Source organism: Desmodus rotundus, chromosome 6 (assembly GCF_022682495.2).
Source record: "Desmodus rotundus isolate HL8 chromosome 6, HLdesRot8A.1, whole genome shotgun sequence".
NCBI lineage: Eukaryota > Metazoa > Chordata > Mammalia > Chiroptera > Phyllostomidae > Desmodus > Desmodus rotundus.
The window spans coordinates 59,272,906-59,291,916 of NC_071392.1; the positions used below are offsets into that span (position 1 = coordinate 59,272,906).

The following is a 19,011-nucleotide window of genomic DNA, read 5'->3' on the forward strand; positions in this document are numbered from 1 at the left end:
TGATGCTGATGAACATAGACACTAAAATCCTAAACAAAATACTGGGAAACCACATCTGGCAATCTATTAAGAACATTATACACAATGACCAGTGGTATTCACCCCAGAGATGCAAGGATGGTGCAATATTCACAAATTAATAAACCCAATACATCACATAGACAAAAGGAAAGACAAAAATCACATGATCATATCAATAGATGTGGGAAAAGCATTTGATAAAGTATAACACTCATTTATGATTAAAAAAAACTCAGCAAAGTGGGAGTAGAGAGAGCATACCACAACATAATGAAATGCATATATCAGAAACCTACAGCCAACATCATATTCAACATGCAAAAACTAAGAGCTTTCCCACTGAGGTCACGATTAAAACCAGGATGTCTGCTTTCACCACTTCTATTCGACATATTATTGAAGTCCTAGCCACAACAATCAGAAAAGAAAAAGAACTTAAAGGCATCCAGATTGGAACAGAGGAAGTAAAACTGTCACTGTGAATATTATATGATAGTGTACATAGAAAACCATATAGAATCCACCAAAACCCTGCTCGATCTAATAATGAATTTGGATAAACAGTGGGATACAAAGTCAATATTCAGAAATCAAAGGCATTTTTGTATACCGACAATGAAATATCAGAAACAGAAATCAGAGGGAAAAGCCCATTTGCTATAGAAACAACAAGAATAAAATATCTAGTAATAAACCTAACAAAGGAGGAAAAAGACCCGTAATAAGAAAGCAACACAATGCTGAAAAAGAAATTGAGGAAGACACAAATAAATGGAAGTATATACCATGATCATGGATTGGAAGAATTAACATCATCAAAATGTCCATACTACCCAAAGCAATTTACACATTCAATGCAATCCCTATAAAAATAACAATGACATATTCCATAGATAAGAAGCAAACATTGTTCAAATTATATCACTCAAAATTTAAAAGTAACCTACACATCAAATAACACATGGAGAATTTTACCTAGATTTGTCTCATATTCTTCAGTTCTAAATCAGTTTCATCATATTCTGTTTAAAATGGAGATTTTTGTTGTTGTTCAAGTACTGTTGTCTCTATATTCCCCTCACCATTCCTCCCACCTCACCCATCCCTTCCTTCCACCCTCAAACCTATTCCCTTTGGCTTTGTCCATGTGTCCTTCATACATGTTTCTTGACTGCCCTTCCCCTATTCCCCCATTATCATTCTCTTCTTCCCCTCTGGTTACTATCAGTTTGTTCTTTATTTCAAAGTCTCTGGTATATTTTGCTTGCTTGTTTGTTTTGTCCATTAGGTTCCACCTATAGGAGAGATCACATGGTATTTGTTTTGCACTGGCTGGCTTACTTCACTTAGCATAATGTTCTCTAGTTCCATCCATGCTGTTGCAAAGAGTAGGAGCTCCATTTTCCTGCTGCATAACATTCCACTGTGTAAATGTATCATAGTTTTTTAATTCACTCATTTACTGATGGGCACCTAGGTTGCTTTCAGCACTTAGCTATTGTAAATTGTGCTGCTATGAATATTGGTGTGCATAGGTCCTTTTGAATTAGTATTTCAGGATTCTTAGGGTATAATCTCAGCAGTGAAATTGCTCAGTGAAAAGTAGTTCCATTTTTAGTTTTTGAGGAATTTCCATACTGTTTTCCACAATGGCTGCACCAGTCTGCATTCCCACCAACAATGTACTAGGGTTCCCTTTTCTCCATAACCTTGCCAGCACTATTGCTTGCTGATTTGTTTATGATGGCCACTTTAACTGGTGTGAAGTGGTATCTTATAGCGGTTTTAATTTGCATCTCTTTGATGGCTAGTGATGCTGAGCATCCTTTCATGTCTGTGGGCCCTCTGTATGGTCTCCTTGTAGAAGTGTCTATTCAGGTCCTTTCACATTTTTAAATTGGATCGATTGTTTTCCTGGAGTGCAGTCGTGTGAGTTCTTTATATATTTTCGAGATCAAACCCTTGTCTGAGATTTCAATGGCAAATATACTTTCCAATACAGTTGGTTCCCTTTTCATTTTGCTGATGTTTTCGTTAGCCGTGCAGAATCTTTTTATTTTAGCAAAGCCTCATTTTTATATCCTTTCCTCTATGTCCATTGCTCTAGGGGATATATTGGTGAAAATATTGTCGTGTGGAATATCTGAGATATTCCTGCCTATCTTTTCCTCTAGGACTTTTATGGTGTCCTGACTTATATTCGTCTTTTATCCATCTTGAGTTTATTTTTGTGTGTGGTGTCAGTTGGTGGTCAAGTTTCATTTTTTTGCATGTAGCTGTCCTGATGTCCCAACACCATATGTTCAAGAGGTTAGTTTTACTCCATTTTATGGATGTGCTCCCTTTGTTGAATATTAATGGACCATAGAGACTTGGGTTTATTTCCGGGCTCTCTATTCTGTTCCATTGATCTATGTGTCTGTTCTTTTGCCATCATGAGATTATTTTTATTACAGTAGACTCGTAAGATAGTTTGATGTCAGGCATGATGATCCCTCCTACTTTGTTCTTCTTTCTCCATATTGCTGGGGCTATTTGGGGCCATTTATGGTTCCATTTAAATTTTTGAAAGAGCAGATGGATTCTCCTGACTTATGTGAATATGATACTATGTGAAAGCATACAGGGGTATTGGGTAACAAACCACTATTCTTTGTTTCCTTTATATTCTCAATGGGAAAAGAGGGGAAACAGTAGGTGAAGCCAAAGTCTGAAGGCTGGACCTCTGTTTCTGCTCAATCACTTCAGCTCCCATTAATCTCTGAACTTCTTCAGTTATTTTGTTAAAATCAACACAACAGCAGCAACAACAACAGCAACAATAGCCAACACTTACTGAATGTTCACTCTGGGCTGGGTACCATACTAAGTGCTTTATATCCATGTTTTGCTTATTACTGACTTGTGTGAGTTACTTAACTAGTCTGTGCTTCAGTTTATTTATTTATAAAGTATGGAAATAATAGCATCTATTTATGGTGATATTCAAATGAGTTAGTAAATGAAAAATATTTTAATGATCTTCAGTCCATAGTAAGTACTTAATAATCATTATTATTTATCCTCTCATCAAAGCAAAAATTTAAAAATAGTGGTTGCTATTCCCCATTTTACAGATAAGCAAACTGAGACTCAAAGGGTTGAATTAACTTGTTTAAGATCATAAAGCTAGTGAAAAACAGAATAAATACATAAACTTCCAAGTCTTGTTTTTTAATCTCTATGCCATGTTGGCCCTCCCCTTCCAGGTACCAAAACTACAGTCACACATTATATGCATGTTGAATGGATATCTATGTTGAATATGCCCTGAGCTTTCAAATCTTTTTGCCTTTTGTTCATTTTATTTTCTCCATTTGAAATGGCCCTAACTTTGTCAAGTAAATGAAATTAAAATTATCCTTCAGTACTGTATTCAGGTGCTATCTTTTTTTATCTCACCTTCCTTCTCCCATCTTTGCAGTGTTAATAGCTTATCTGTGATTCTTAAAATGCCAGACTCTCTTCTAAGGGCTTCACAAGTATATAATCAGTGAATTCTCTCAATGACTCCAGGAGGTATGTAACCCCATTTTTATTGACGAGGCATGTAGGGTTAAGTAATTTTCCAAAGATCATATATGCAGTAAATGATTGTTGAATTGAATGATGGCTAAGTAAAAATGCTTACTGAAAATGACTACAACTTATTTCTCCTTTCTGGACAAAATTAACTCTCTCAACATTCTTTTTTTCATGGAGGAGAAAACGAAATGACTTACTTCTTCACCTCATGAACCTGAATATACGTGTAAGTTAAATGTTATTTTATTTCCTATTCAAAATCCCATAAACCAGGACATGTATTACAGTATCAATTTTAATATTGTGTCAAGAATCTGTTATTTCCCAAACACACAGAGAGAAAAATAGGAACTGTTCTCTGTCTCCAAACCAAACTTGAAAAACTGTCTTTCTGAGGATGATGTCTCATGGCACCAGAAGGAGGGAGGTTGTGTGTTGGGGTGGGTGGCTATGAAGGCCTGGTGTGAATATTTCCACACCTCAAACCATCTGTGGTTTTTTTGTAGTCTTTTTCTGTATCACTCATAAAGAAACCATTCTCTGCTTTCCTCCAGGGCTTTTTAAGGTTCCAGTCCTTGTATTAGTGCCTGATCTGGTGGGAGGGAAACTGGCTCTAAATTCCTTTTAATGAAAAGGGGCTTGAGCAGCTAGTCGACATCCTCCCTTTGGCAAAAGGAAATGATATAAAATCCCCTTCTCGGTTTGCAGGAACAATTATAAAGGACACATGGACAATAACAAGGGGGGTTGGAAACAGGGGAGGGAGGTGAGGAGGACTGGGGTGGTGGGGAGCGGTGGGAGGAAAAGGCAGAAAAGTTTACTTGAACAATAATAAAAAAATGTTAAAAACGTCCCTTCTCTATTCTAAAAATTAGAAATTATTTATGCAATTCTTTTACAAAGTTAAAGCCACATGGTTTTAATACATTTTAGGACCTGTTATATTGCACTATAAGGCAAAAAAGAATTAGCCCCCCAAATATTTTTTCCAATGCTCCTGTATTCAATATCCCTTTAACTTATTTGACTGTTTTGACTGATGGCAAAAAACAATCTTGTCATTTACAAAGGATATCTTCATTTTGACCACTACATAGACTATCTTTGAACTTGTGCTTCAAAATTAAGTAATTCTATCATTTCAATACAATGTAAAAAAAAGTTCGAGGGAACAGAGAGAGTCACAGAATACTAGCATTCCCTGAGAACAATAAGAGTCAGCAATAAACTATGATCTTAGTAGACCCTGCAGGTTCCAATGAAAACATTTATAAGAGAATATTATCAAACATGAAAGTGATGTATTTTGCATAGAAAAACCAAACACAGGATTTTGGAATTGTAAATAACCCACAATTCTGATAACCATCTGCCTTAATGTGTTTGGATAGAATTTGAAACATTACCATATGTCATCTTATCTTTTATTTTTTTATATGACACTAATATAAGTTGGGTCTTTTTTGTTTGTTTTAATAACAATACATTCTATGGTACTGGTGGAATAAAATAAAGAAAGGAACATGGTAAATTTAATGGGGAGTACATATAAGTGTTCAACTGTATCAACACCTGTTGCAACACAATTCACTATTACATGGCTGAAAAAGAATGTGTATCTACAATAGTAAATATGTTTAATTTTATTAGCAACAGAAGTAAACTTTTCAGCTGATAGATTAGGGAGTTTTGTTGTATATCTCCAATAAGGGCCAATAAAAATGTTGAGGCAGTGACATATTTTAATAATAAGAGATATGTACTCTGTTTCACAGGTTATTCCCATCTTTGCTTGAGCGCCATGGGAGCGGGCATCTTAGTGCCTTCCTTTACCCAAGCATGCTCATGCTAACTTGCAGAAAGTATAAGAATGGGAAAAAAAAGACACTGCTAGGTCCCTTGAAGGAACTGAAATATCTCTCTTGTGTAAATGTGCAGACAGGACATGAGGAGAACTTTAACACCCATTTTTTGGTTGTGATTTTGTGTATAGTGTTATCAACATGGGAAGCTAGGATTCAAAAATACAAAGAACATGGTGACTAAGCTAAATCAAGTATTGATAAAACCTGGACTCTCTTCGTCCTCAAGATCATTGCTGAATTTTTTTACTGATTGCTGGTGATATTTGAACTTCTAAGAAAAGCTCTCTATAAATACGATCACTGTAATTATGTCTACTGTAATTTTGGGGGGTTGGACACATGTTACCAGAATAACTTTCGATTATCATTTCTTTTGTTGTAGTATATTGGATAATGATTTTAGTACCAACAAGGGGACTTTATTGCTAGATTCAACCCAGTGTTGAACATTAGACTTTGTCTCATATCCGTCAACTTTGGTATAAAGTAAAAATGAGGTCAAACTGAGTCCTCACTAAATCACCACTTGAGCTGTTTTTATATGAGCAAAACTGAATAGTTGTATATATCACTGAGACATTTGTTATTTTTCCTTATTTATATTTATATTTATATTCTCTTAACATATATACTATAACAATAAAAATTTCTACTCCATTACTCCTAAACTTATTTTTCAAGTACAAAAAACCCCAAAGAAATAAAAACAATGAAAAACAATAATAACTCTTCTGGTTTTGTCATAACATTATTGTAAACCACTCTTCTTACAAGCTAAATATATAGAACCTAACATTTCTACTCTGCCACAAATTAAAACATGATATTTATATTAAAATTCTGAACCAACCAACAAAGCAGGTATAAAAGTCTCTATATTATTGGCTTATAAGAATAAATAGAAGGATAATTATGACAAATTATCAAATATGCTTTTATTGACAATATAATTTGTCAGTTTATCACCTTTATACTCCCTATCATTCATGCATTCCCAGTTCTAGAGTACAGTAAACAACAAAAATCAAAAAACAAAACCATAATAAAGCTAGTCTTCCTTGTTTGTGCTTGCTTTCCAGGTTAAAAAAATTATTGTAAAAAACTGTAAAGTATATTCCAAGAAAAGTAACAGGCCACACAGGTAAGTTTTGGCAAATTCAACTTTATATTGAAATTCACACATCTGTATCTTAAAGAATGAGATTCAGACTCCAATATATTTCTAAACTACCAGAAATCATATTACAAGGTTTCACAAGTTAAATCTGAAATAATTTAAATGACCAATACACTGAATGTGCAGAAAGTATAAACAGGACTGTGCCTTCTGTAGAATAAACACTTCACAAATTGTGCAGGATGTCATACTAAGGCTGTGGTCTCCCCTTAACAGCTGACTTAAAATATAAATATACATCAACTGCCTGGTTCTTAGAACACACCAGAATGGGTAGCACACCTAAGAAGGAAATCTCATTATCCCAATGATGTAGACCTTAATTTTTAAACCATATGGGGAATAAGGAAAAAGAGCATTAATGATCTTCCATGTACTTTCAGATGCATGACCATGACCAGTTACTGATTTGATTTCCCTTGACTATTTGCTTCAATGCTAAATAAGATGTATAAATAAATATAAATAAAGAAATATACTAGATAACTCTTTAAGGCAACATGTGTTTATTCTGAATTATTAGAACTGCTCATTGTGATTGGCTGGTACCATTAATGTTGCCTTCCAGACCAATATCTAGCATTTGTAAAATAAAAATGAATTGGAAATATTTTATACCCAACCAAGAAGAACCACATAATATAGTTCAATGCTAGCAATTTAACTAGTAGATAAGGAAAGTGATATTTAGAAATAGTAAGGTATTAATTTAAAAAGTAAACTCTAATTGGAACCAATATACTGCTTTGGAATGTTCCTCCAAATTTACAAGGTGATTTTTAAAAAGTGTGATAAACCAATAATTCATGGTATATCTTTAGTGGATTACATTACTTTAAGTCCTCAAATATTTTAGTATTCGTGAAACAATAATAGTATGAAATGTTTTAAAGACTTCAAACTTCTAGAATTAGTTCTTATTACTATATTTACTTTGTGTCACCTTGATTTATTGAGATGTCCAATACTGATTGTTTTTTGATATTTTTTTATAAGTAGTGATTTGGCACTGATACTTAGCACCTGTTAATCATATTATCTAGTTTTCAATCACATAAAGAAACTGAGGGCAGAGGTTCAGTCCTTTCTTAATTGCAAACCTTCATGGGCAGTCAGCAAGATCACTCTGAGTTTTAAAATAAGATTATAGGTGAATGATTACAAAGACTGCTAAATGTGGCCCAAATTACTGTAACTACTAATCCCATTCTTTACTTTCTTCTCAAGACGTGGCTGCAGGCCACGGCTGCTTAACAGAGAAGGTCAGTGTTTCACAAGGATAAAGATTTACAAATGATCCTTCATATAACACAGTAAGGTTCCCTTGGTAACCTGGATTTTCTGCAGTAAAGAAGGGTTGTGCTGAAACAGCGCCTCAGCTCCCTGTTGGAGAAAATGCAGACAAAAGGGTTGATTCCTGCTTGGGCAAAACTCATCCAGACGGCAGCTGTTAGAAATCCCCCTGGTACTACAGGCCCTCCTGCAAAAACTCTCCAATAACAGGCTACCAGGTAAGGGCCCCACAAGGTTAGGAAGAGAAAAGTCATCATATAGAACATTCTGCTAATTCTCTTTTCCATTTTGAATTCATCTAAGACCAATAGCCTTCTTCTGCCCATGGTGTTTGCATTTTGCCTGATGCCCAACAAGGTAGGTGGTGTGGGACCCCTTCCAAATCCTGCTAGCCAATTGGCAGCTGCCTGGCCACTGGCTCCTGGGCCATGAAAAGTCCAGTTCTGGCTGACTGCTGCTACAAACTGGACTGGCTTCATTTTCCTTCGATCGTGAACAAAAAATATCAGCTTGAGGTAGACAAGCTGTGTGGCTAGGAGGATGAGGGCAAGGAGCAGCATAAATCCTAAGGAATCATTGGCCCTGAAGGAGCGGTGTTGGAAGGTGCATTGATCTTCTTCCCTAATGAATGAGTAAGTGCCCACATCTAAAACTGGGGGAAACGCCATGGCCACAGATAAAGTCCACACCATGCAGATCACAGCCAGACACGTCCAAAATGTCAGCCTCTTTGTATAGAAACGGTGATGGGCGATAGCTAAGTATCTGGTGACACTGATGCAGAAGAGCATGAAAGCAGTGTGGAAACAGGACAAAACCCCCAGAAAGGCAATCACTTTGCAAGTCAAAGTCCCATAAGTCCAGGTAGAGCCATTTTTAACAGAGTTGAATACAAATGGAAAACAAATTGCAGACCTGAGAATATCAGAACAGCAAAGGTCCAACAGGAAGTAGTACGGTGCTCTATGCAAAGTCTTATCTTTCACTAGCAAAATGGAGATCAGAAGGTTGCCCACCACGCTGACTCCTATTATGAAGCCCAGGGAAGTCAGTTTCAGAAAGGCTGTTAGAGGAGAGAGATTTTGTAAAATGTTGTCAGCTGCATGGCTATAATTCGCCATAGATGGATGGAAGATCAAGATTACAGCTTCAGTCAAGTCTCATGATCTAGATAAAACAAGGAAAAGATAGATCCACACATTTTTTACTGAAAACGTAATCCCTAAAGAGAACTGATCCAATCTGCAGTAGTGCTTCTCTTTTCTTCCATTTGATTTGCCTCAGAATATCTGGGGGAAAAAAATGAGCTATCAGTTCTTAAGTTAACAAGCAATGATGTCAGGCAGTGCTAACATAAAGCTGTTGACTTATGGGGAAGTAAATAAAGTTTTAATTTTGAATAATATTATTTGCTTTAGTATTTTTGCTTGAGATTCCAGAGAATTAGCTTGCTTAATTTTTTGAGCTAGGTAAATTGAAAAATGTTCCTATTTTGGAGAACATACATTTTATTAAGTACATTTAGGACAAAAGGAATAATGTTCCACAATCATAAAATATGCCAGCCCAGGAATTAGTCACTGATTGCAAAGGAATCTACAAGATTAATAATAGGAGATAGAGAGGAGACTACCTACATTTATTGAGGTCTAAGAATCTGTCAGTATTTTATAGGCAGTGTCTCTGCTGATTTAGATCCAAAGAACCCTAGCAAAATATTTGTTTTTTAACTAGTGTCACTATTCATGCTGCATATTATAAGAGCATTTGTTGATTTAAATAATAATTTAAAGCATAAACACTAGATTTCTAAATTAATAGGAACTTGTCCCAGAATTTGATGTGATTTAATCTTTTGTCTCCCCACCCCCAGCCCACCCCACCTCAGTTTTGGCAAATCTTATCTCTTTTAAGCACACATGATTATTAAAAATGGTTAATGTAAAGATTAGCCAGGAAGACACACCCAGAGAAATAATACACTTTTATTTTTAAATCTTGGATGCTTGGATTCAAATAAATTTAACATGAGCCTGTATTTCTTGGGCAATTAAGCCTTTCCATTTACTTTGATAATCTGTGTTGCAAATCTAAAGTGGTTTCATTTTAAAAGGAAATGTAAATGCCTGGGGACCACACGAAGGAAATCAGCTTCTTCTGTTATTCCCACTAAACATGTTTTCTTTGCCACTTTTCACTTGCCAGGAATATGCTGATGGTAAGCCCAGGCAAAACTGCACTCTATGATTTTAATTTCCCCACTGGTACATCCCCGGGTAAATACTGATCTCATCATGCAACATTATGAAACCTGAAATCCGCCACCCCTGGATTTATAATGGGGGGTGGAGGAGGAGGAGGGGATAGAGACATGCATTACATACGCGAAGATGGGGAGAGAAGATTGCTTCTGTGCTGCAAGGGAACTGTTCCCAGCGATTCTCAGTCTGATATTCCTCGGCCTTGTAAAGCTTTCCAGAAATGGAGCTTTGGATAAGCCCTACTGAAGATGCATTGTCTGATGTACTTCCATTATGCAGTTTATTGTTTAAACATACACACACACACACACACACACACACACACACACACACACACACAATAAAACACCACCTGCGTAGGGGTGGGAGGGAGTTCTTTCCCGGCAAACCTGCAGTTTCCTCAACACTGTGAGCAACCCCCCAACCCCCAAAACTTAACCGGGAGTATGTCCTCCTACCTGTTGATATTGGATATCCCGACAGACTATAGCTTCTTTCTATAAATTGCTGATATTTTTTCTTTCTTTTAGGCTTTTTTTTTTTTTTTTTTTTTTTTTTGTCCTTAGTGCTTTCATGAGCAGACAGGCAAGGCTGGGCGGCGCCTGCGCGTAAGAACCTCCCTGAGCTCCAGCAGCGTCCTCCTCTGTCGCAGCGGCAGGTCTCCCGCAGCAAAGAAGAGGGAGCGGGGCGAGGTCGGAGAGGACGGGAGAGGACCGGAGAGGACCGCAACAGGGCCTTGGTGGAGACCCGTTTCCAGAACTGGCAGAATTTACTGAATGCCCCATCCTGTTGAATTTGCAATATTAGGCTTTTGTATCATTGTGGGTGCTTCTGAACTTACCCCTGCCCGCCTGGGAAGTGGGGCTGGAAAGATTCGCTCAGGAACTCGGGCCTACACTTCCTTAGCAAAGCGCTCGAAAAGGCCATCTTTCCGGGAGTGCTCGAACCCTCGCCTTGCCTGAACATTTCCTTTCTTCCTCTTTTAGAGTGGCCAGAAGCTTAAGGTTTCTTTTTAAATGATCTCCCCAGCTGACCTTAAATTTGCTGGTTAGTTGGGGGCGGGGGGAGAAAGAGAATTGGAGAGGGGAGGGCGGGCGAGAGAAATTTTTAAGGGATGGTTAAGAAAAATCTTGTCAATGGGGAAGAAAGCAGCCCTGTCTTTGTTAGTCATCTATTCTCAAATGAACGCAAATATGCATTAAGTAGGGAGAAGCTAAATTCAGATAACTGTAAAATGATTTAGATCCGTTCTACCTTAACAAATATGACTTAAAAATCTCCAATTATAAGCGACTATATCTTGAATTTCAACTCACTGAGCAATAGCTTTTCTTTTTCCGTCTTGCAACTAAGGCTTACCGGTAGATTGGTAATGTCAAAGCAGTTGTGTATGTGTTTCCCTTTTTTCTCCTTTGTTATTACCGAAGACAAATACTAAGAATACAAGGAATTCATAAAAATTGACCTGGCCCGGTAGTTCAGTTGGTTGGAGCTTGTACTGATGAGCCAGGGTTTCAGGTGTGGATCTTTGGTACCGGAGCATACAGGAGTCAACCAAAGAACGGATGGGTGGAGCAACAAACCATGTTTCTCTCATTCTCTCTCTCTCTGAAATAATTTAAAATAAAGGCTTACACCCGTCCAAAATGTCCGATGCTACCACGGCACACCATACAGTCTGACATCTGGGTGTTTATGGACGACTCTGGAATCATGCATTTCCTTATTTTACCATTTCGGAACAATATTGTTTGTAGGGGTAATACAAGATTTTAAACAACTCCCCACTTCCCCCAAACTAGCAGACTTGCTTTTATTAATTCCCAGTGTAAAACGTCTGCTTCTCCTCACACGTGCTTGCTGCTTTGTAATAAACTGTTAATGAAACAAAAGAAAAATAAAGATCTTTACAGTAATAATTTTATATTCAAACAGCGATAAATACCTCACTGTTGGTGAGATGTGACAATCTGGGGAACTTCAGCCAATCAGCATACAGATAATATGGATTAATTTCCATATTGTATTTCTATAGGTTATACCAAGATAAAGCTTTCTGTTTAAAGCTTAAAAATGAATATTTCAATGTCATGAAGTCACAGTAATTACACAAAATCCTATGTTAGTAATACTGAAATGATGTTAAATTTTCCTAATTTGTTTTGGGATGTCCTAAATCCACTAAAATATAGATATTGGTTTGTTTTTTTCTTGTTTCTTTATTTTTAATTTTTTTATTGTTGTTAGAAAAATATATAAAGCACCTAACTCTGGCATTCCTTTAATCTAGAAAAATCAATCTTACAGTAGTACTGGAGTAATGACATTTCTATTCAAGTGAAACACTCCTCTTTTCTGCCAAACAAATTCAGAAGAAATCAAAACTATATGATGGCTTACAATTTCTAAGTGAAACGTCAAATTCATTTTTATGGAATGCCAAATATTTTCAATTTGTTCTTTTTTTTACTTCCCAAGCAGTGCCTTGGTGTACTTGGCAAGGAGTTATTTCATCAGTTTCACATTTTAAAAAATCTGTAAAGTAGAAAACAAATTTGCTGAGTATTCATGATTGCACAGATCTTTGGTTGTATGGAATAGGGAATAGCTATTTAAAACTAAGTTAAAAGGGTGACTGCCCTGCCAGGCCACGAAGCAAAAGTTTGTTCTGCCAACATGTATAGGACCAAGATCCAAAGGTTTAAATATACTTTAAGAAACAGGTATTGACTCCTTAAAAATAAAGAGGGGGATGCATATGCAATATTCTTACATTTCCACATCTCAGGGTATATTAAGGCTATACTTTTACTTTGCAAATGAGTATAGTTATATCTACTGGTTCTTGATTTTTTTTTTTTTTTGCAGCTGTGAAACAAGATGTCCTTTCCTTGCTTCAAAGGGGGCTCAAGAAATTAATAAGATAGTTTCCATTTAGTTCATTAACTGTACTGGAGCAGATGTGTCTGACCTGTGGAGAAGGTGTGTCTGACTTGTGTCTGACCCAGGATGGTGATGGATACAGTTCAACACAGAATTGTGATGCTGAGGAATCTTGGAGACAGCAGCATTCGGGGTTTGCTTGGGGAAAGTTCCGAGAGAAGCGTCCTTCCCTCGGATGGGATTCCAAGTTTCACTTTGGGGGTTATGATTAAATATGTTTTAGACAAAAGTGGCTACATCCCAAGACCCTTATATGATTTTGACTAACTGTTCCCTGTGGGAGAAGGGCCAGTTCTCTGAGGGAACAGCTAAAGATCAAAGGTACTAATCTCCTGGGGAGAAGGACCAGTTCTCCCTGGTAGACAGCACTATATTTTGCTTTTCCAATGAAGGTGACAGCTCAGGCATAAACAGGGAGGATTCTCAAAGTCTCTTTAACCCTTCACCTCCCCATCTTTAACCTCTTCTACCTCTATCCCAACCCCTTGGTTTTCTCTGGTAATCATACAGTGGTCTGCATCAAAGAGGGTTTTTTTTTCTTTGTTTAATCTCTTCACCTTTTCACCCAGCCCCTCAACCACCTCCCCTCTGACAGCCGTCAGTCTGTTTTCTGTATCTATGAGCTTGTTTCTATTTTGCTAGTTTATTTTATGCATTTGATTCCACATATAAGTGAAATCATATAGTACTTACTTGTCTTTTTCTCACTGGCTTATTTCACTTAGCAGAATACTCCCCAGGTCCATCCAAGCTATTGCAAAAGGTAAGATTCCCTTCTTTTTTATGGCCAAGTAGTATTTTATTGTGTAAATGTACCACAGTATTTTTATCTACTCATTTACTGGTGGACATTTGGACAGTTTCCAAGTCTTAGCTGTTGTAAATGATGCTCCAATGGACATAGGTATGTGTGGGGGAGCTTTGCCTGCAGAGCCCCCCGTCCACTGCAGATGAAAATAAATCTACCGAGACATGATCTGCTTGGGGAGGAAAGGTGGCCAATCTCTCAAAGGAGAAGGACCAAGAGCCTTTTCCTCAATGGGCTTTTATTGGGTTCATTTTGCACAGGAATACAGGTAAAGCTCATCAATCATTGTCAGGCAGTAAGGATCAAACAATAGATAAATAACATACAAAGAACTCTGAGGGCTTATTCTGAGTTAGGGTCAGTTAGTTAAAGGGTTATAAGATTTTGGGAAACAAACTCATTTCAGGCGTGGACCCTTATCATTTAAGCTGAGGGTATAAACAAAGCAGGTTTCACAGGATTTTATGCATTCTTTCTTAGGCCTGATCTCCCTGGGGAGTCTGCCCTTTCCAGTACAAGACTGCACCGCCCTCTGTCATTGTTTCAGGCTTAAGTCAGGCAGGGGAAGTAAGGTAACCAAGAGAATAGGAGACTTCATGCAGACAGAATGAGGACTCAGGCTATGTCAAAGCCGAGGGGCAAGGGTCCATCACCCCCTTTTTTCTATAGCCCCAAGTCCTTCCCTGTGGGCCGCTTTGTGACCATGCCTGCCTTAGGTTGTCCCTCCCTTGAGGAATCTTACCTATCATTGGCTAACTGGTCAAGCTCAGGGCCAAGCAGGGTAAAGTGGGCAGGGGTGGTGCCCCTGCCAGAAAGATAAGCTTTGTGTCCTTAATGGCTTATGGTCCCAAGGTCTCTGACTCAGCCTTAGCCATGGGGGGTTACAGCTTCTGAAACCAGGCAGGGCGGTTCCCAATAGTGGTCTAGTTTCATTTCTTTTTCATGTACCTGTCCAGATGTACGAGCACCAATTATTGAAGAGGCTATTTTTGTTCCATTTCATGCTCCTGACTCCTTTGTCTGATATTAATTGACATAGAGACATGGGTTTATTCTGGGGCTCTCTGTTCTGTTTCACTGATCTATGTGTCTGTTCTTATGCCAGTACTAGACTATTTTGATTACAGTGGCCTTATAATGTAGTGTCATGTCAGGTATTGTGATTCCTCCCATTTTGTTCTTTCTCAAAATTGCTGAGACTCTTTGGGATTGTGTATGGTTCAATATAAACTTTTGAAATACTGTTTTATATCTGTAAAATATGTCATTGGTATTTTTATAGGGATTGCATTGAATCTATAGATTCCTTTGTATAGTATGAACATTTCAATGTTACTAATTTTCCAATCCATGAACACAGAATATTCTTTGATTTATTTGTGTTTTTCTTAATTTCTTTCTTCAGTGTTCCATAGTATTCTGAGTATATTTTACTTCCGTGGTTAAGTTTATTCCCAGGTACTTTATTTTTCTGTTGCTATAGTAAATGGATTTTTTTCCCTAGTTTCTGTATCTGATATTTCATTGTTGATGTATAAAAATGCCATCAATTTCTGAATATTGTCTGTGTATCCCTCTGTTTTGCCAAAGTCTCTTATTAGGTGGAGTACTTTTTGGTGGAGTCTACAGGGGTTTCTATGTACATTATCATGTCATCTGTAAACAATGATAGCTTTACTTCCTCCTTTCCAATTTACACACCTTTTATTTCTTTTTCTTGTCTGATCGCTGTGGCTAGAACTTCCAAAACTATGTTGAATAGAAGTGGTGAAAGTGGACATCCTTGTTTAGTGCCTGATCTTAGAAGCAAAGCTTTAATTTTTGTCCATTGAGTATGACGTTAGCTGTAGGTTTCTCGTATGTGGCCTCTATAATGGTGAGGTATGCTCCCTTTACTCCCACTTTGCTGAGTGTTTTTATCATAAATGGGTGCTGTACTTTATCAAATGCCTTTTCAGTTTCTCTTGATATGAACATGTGATTTGTGTCTTTCATTTTGTTTATGTTATGTGTTATGTTTATTGATTTGTGTATATTATACCATCCTTGCATCTCTGGGATAAATCCCACTTGATCTTGGTGTATCATGTTTTTAATTTTGCTGGATATGGTTTGCCAATATTTTGTTGGATTTTAGCATCTGTGTTCATCAGCGATATTGGCCTGTAGTTTTCTTTCTTTGTTGTGGCTTTACCTGGTTTTGGAATTAAAATCACAGTGGCCTCATAAAAAGAGTTAGGGAGTTTTCAGTCCTCCTGAATTTTGTGGTATAGTTTGAGAAGGATAGGAATTAGCTCTTCCCTAAATGTTTGGTAAAATTCACCTCTGAAACCATTTAGTCCAGGGCTCTTGTGTGCCAGGAGGTTTTTAATTACTGCTTCAATTTCACTAGCTGTTATCAGTCTATTCAGGCTTTCTGCTTCCTCTTGACTCAGTTTTAGAGGATTATATGTTTCTAGAAGTTTGTCCATTCCACCCTGGTTGTATTATTTGTTTGTAGTAACTTCTTTCAGTCCTTTGTATTTCTTATTTTGTAGTCTTTTATATTGTTGTTAAATTACGATTGTCCTTATTTCCCCCCATTAAACTCCCCTGCCCTACCTAGCCCCCATCTCCTACATTCAATCTCACCCCACCCCCACCCCGTTGTCTTTGTCCATGGGTCTTTTATAAACATTCCTTGACTTGACCCTTCCCTTTCTTTCATCCTTTGTAATTCTTTGGTATTGGTTGTAATTTCTCCTCTTTCATTTCTGATTTTATTTATTTTGTCCTTTCTCTTTTTTCCTTGATAAGTCTTATGAAGACTCATCAACAAAAGGCTTAAAGGCTTAAAGGTTAGATGCTTATCAATTTCATTTATCTTTCAAATAACCAGCTCCTGGATTTATTGACCCTCAGAATTGTTATTTTAGTGTGTATGCCATTTAATTCTGCACCGATCTTTTTTATTATTTTCCTTCTACTTGCTCTGGGCTTTGTTTGTTGATGTTCTTCTAGTTCTTGTATATGTAGGCTTAGGTTGTTTATATGAATTTTAAAAATCTTTTTTAGGTATGCCTGTATTGCTATGAACTTCCCTCTCAGGATTGTCTTCAGCACCATGTCCCATAAGTTTTCGACTGTTTTTTGTTCATTTTCATTTGTTTCCAGAAATTTTTGATTTCTTCTTTGATCTCATTCTTTTTTAAAAATATATTTATTGATTATGCTATTACAGTTGTCCCATTTCCCCCCCTCACTCCACTCCATCCTGCCCTTCCCCCCCTATAGTTCATGTCCATGGGTCATACTTATAAGTTCTTTGGCTTCTACATTTCCTACACTATTCTTACCCTCCCCCTGTCTATTTTCCACCTATCATCTATGCTACTTATTCTCTGTCCCTTTGCCCCCCTCTCCCCCTCCCACTCCCCTATTGACAACCCTCCATGTGATCTCCATCTCTATGGTTCTGTTCTAGTTGTTTACCTAGTTTGCTCTTGTTTTTGTTTTAGGTGTGGTTGTTAATAACTGTGAGTTTGCTGTCATTTTTACTGTTCCTATTTTTGATCTTCTTTTTCTTAGGTAAGTCCCTTTAACATTTCATATAATAAGGGCTTGGTAATGATGAACTTCTTTAACTTGACTTTATCTGAGAAGCACTTTATCTGCCCTTCCATTCTAAATGATAGCTTTGCTGGATACAGTAATCTTGGATGTAGGCCCTTGCCTTTCATGACTTGGAATACTTCTTGCCAGTCCCTTCTTGCCTGTAAGGTCTCTTTGGAGAAATCAGCTGACAGTCTTATGGGAACCCCTTTGTAGGTAACTGTGTCCTTTTCTCTTGCTGCTTCTAAGATTCTCTCGTTCTGTTTCATCTTGGCTAATGTAATTATGATGTGCCTTGGTGTGTTCCTCCTTGGGTCCAGCTTCTTTGGGACTCTCTGAGCTTCCTTGACTTCCTGGAAATCTATTTCCTTTGCCAGATGAGAGAAGTTCTCCTTCATTATTTGTTCAAATAAGTTTTCAATTTTTTGTTCCTCCTCTTCTCCTTCTGGCACCCCTATAATTCGGATGTTGAAACGTTTCAAGATGTCCTGGAGGTTTCTAAGCCTCTCCTCCTTTTTCTGAATTCTTGTTTCTTCATTCTTTTCTGATTGGATGTTTCTTTCTTTCTTCTGGTCCACACCGTTGATTTGAGTCCCAGTTTCCTTCGCATCACTATTGGTTCCCTGTACATTTTCCTTTGTTTCTCTTAGCATAGGCTTCATTTTTTCATCTGGTTTTTGAACAGATTCAACCAATTCTGTGAGCATCTTGATAACTAGTGCTTTGAACTGTGCATCTGATAGGTTGGCTATCTCTTCCTCTCTTAGTTGTATTTTTTCTGGAGCTTTGAAGTGTTCTGTCATTTGGGCCTTTTTTTTTGTCTTGGCGCATCTGTTACTTGAAGGGGCAGAGCCGTAGGGGTTCCCTGGGGCGGGGTAATGCTGGTTGCTGAGCTGTGACACTGTACGTGGGAGAGGGGCCAAGAGGGAGCAATGGCGCCCGCTCCACTCTCCACTGGATCCCAGTCTTTCACTCTGCTACCCACAATCAAACTTGGCCCCTCTGGTACTGGTTCCCGAGTGGGTGGGCTTGTGCATGCCGTAGGCCCCTGTGAGTCTCTCCAACGACCTCTCCTGTGAGGCTGGGAGTCTCTCCTTCTACCGCCCCAATCCCCACGGATGTTTTCAAACAGAGGTTTGAGGCTTTATTTCCCTGTGCTGGAGTCCTGGGTTGCGAGGTCTGCTTTGCTCCCTGCTGTTTGTCCGGTTTATTTGTGCACGAATGTGGGGCCATGGGGTGCTACCCGCTGCTCTGCCTGCCCCGCTCTCCGCTACTCTGAGTCTCACCCTCTCGGTTTATCTGCGCGAATGTCGGGCCACAGGGTCTGCTAATGGTCAGACTGCCTGCCCCGTTCGTCCCACACTCTGCCAGTCTCTGTCCGGCAATGCGAGTCCTCTCTGCCCCGGCTGCCCATCTCCGCCCCTCCTACCGGTCTGGATGAATGTTTATTTTTTATTTCCTTGGTGTAGGACTTCCTTGCCGTTCTAT

General features: G+C 38.1%; 1 protein-coding gene across 3 annotated transcripts; it reads right to left on the bottom strand.

Annotated features, from left to right (window-relative positions):
• Positions 1-6,022: 6,022 nt before the first annotated feature.
• On the bottom strand, positions 6,023-12,129 carry GPR85 (G protein-coupled receptor 85). Of its 3 annotated transcripts, XM_053926832.1 has the most exons (3): positions 11,817-12,129; positions 10,305-10,423; positions 6,023-9,209 (listed from the first exon to the last, which is right to left on the bottom strand). In XM_053926832.1, exon 3 carries the CDS (start codon positions 9,039-9,041, stop codon positions 7,929-7,931), a length of 1,113 nt encoding a protein of 370 aa, XP_053782807.1. In that variant the 5' UTR covers positions 9,042-9,209; positions 10,305-10,423; positions 11,817-12,129; the 3' UTR covers positions 6,023-7,928. The 3 variants fall into 3 exon arrangements, with proteins under 3 accessions (XP_053782807.1, XP_071077939.1, XP_024411275.1); XM_071221838.1 differs by lacking the exon at positions 11,817-12,129 and having other exon boundaries at positions 6,593-9,209; positions 10,305-10,521; XM_024555507.3 differs by lacking the exons at positions 10,305-10,423; positions 11,817-12,129 and adding an exon at positions 10,640-10,693 and having other exon boundaries at positions 6,727-9,209.
• Positions 12,130-19,011: the final 6,882 nt, after the last annotated feature.

Excerpts from the sequence above, each read along its gene's own strand:
- GPR85 (XM_053926832.1), bottom strand. The coding sequence starts at position 9,041 with ATGGCGAATTATAGCCATGCAGCTGACAACATTTTACAAAATCTCTCT.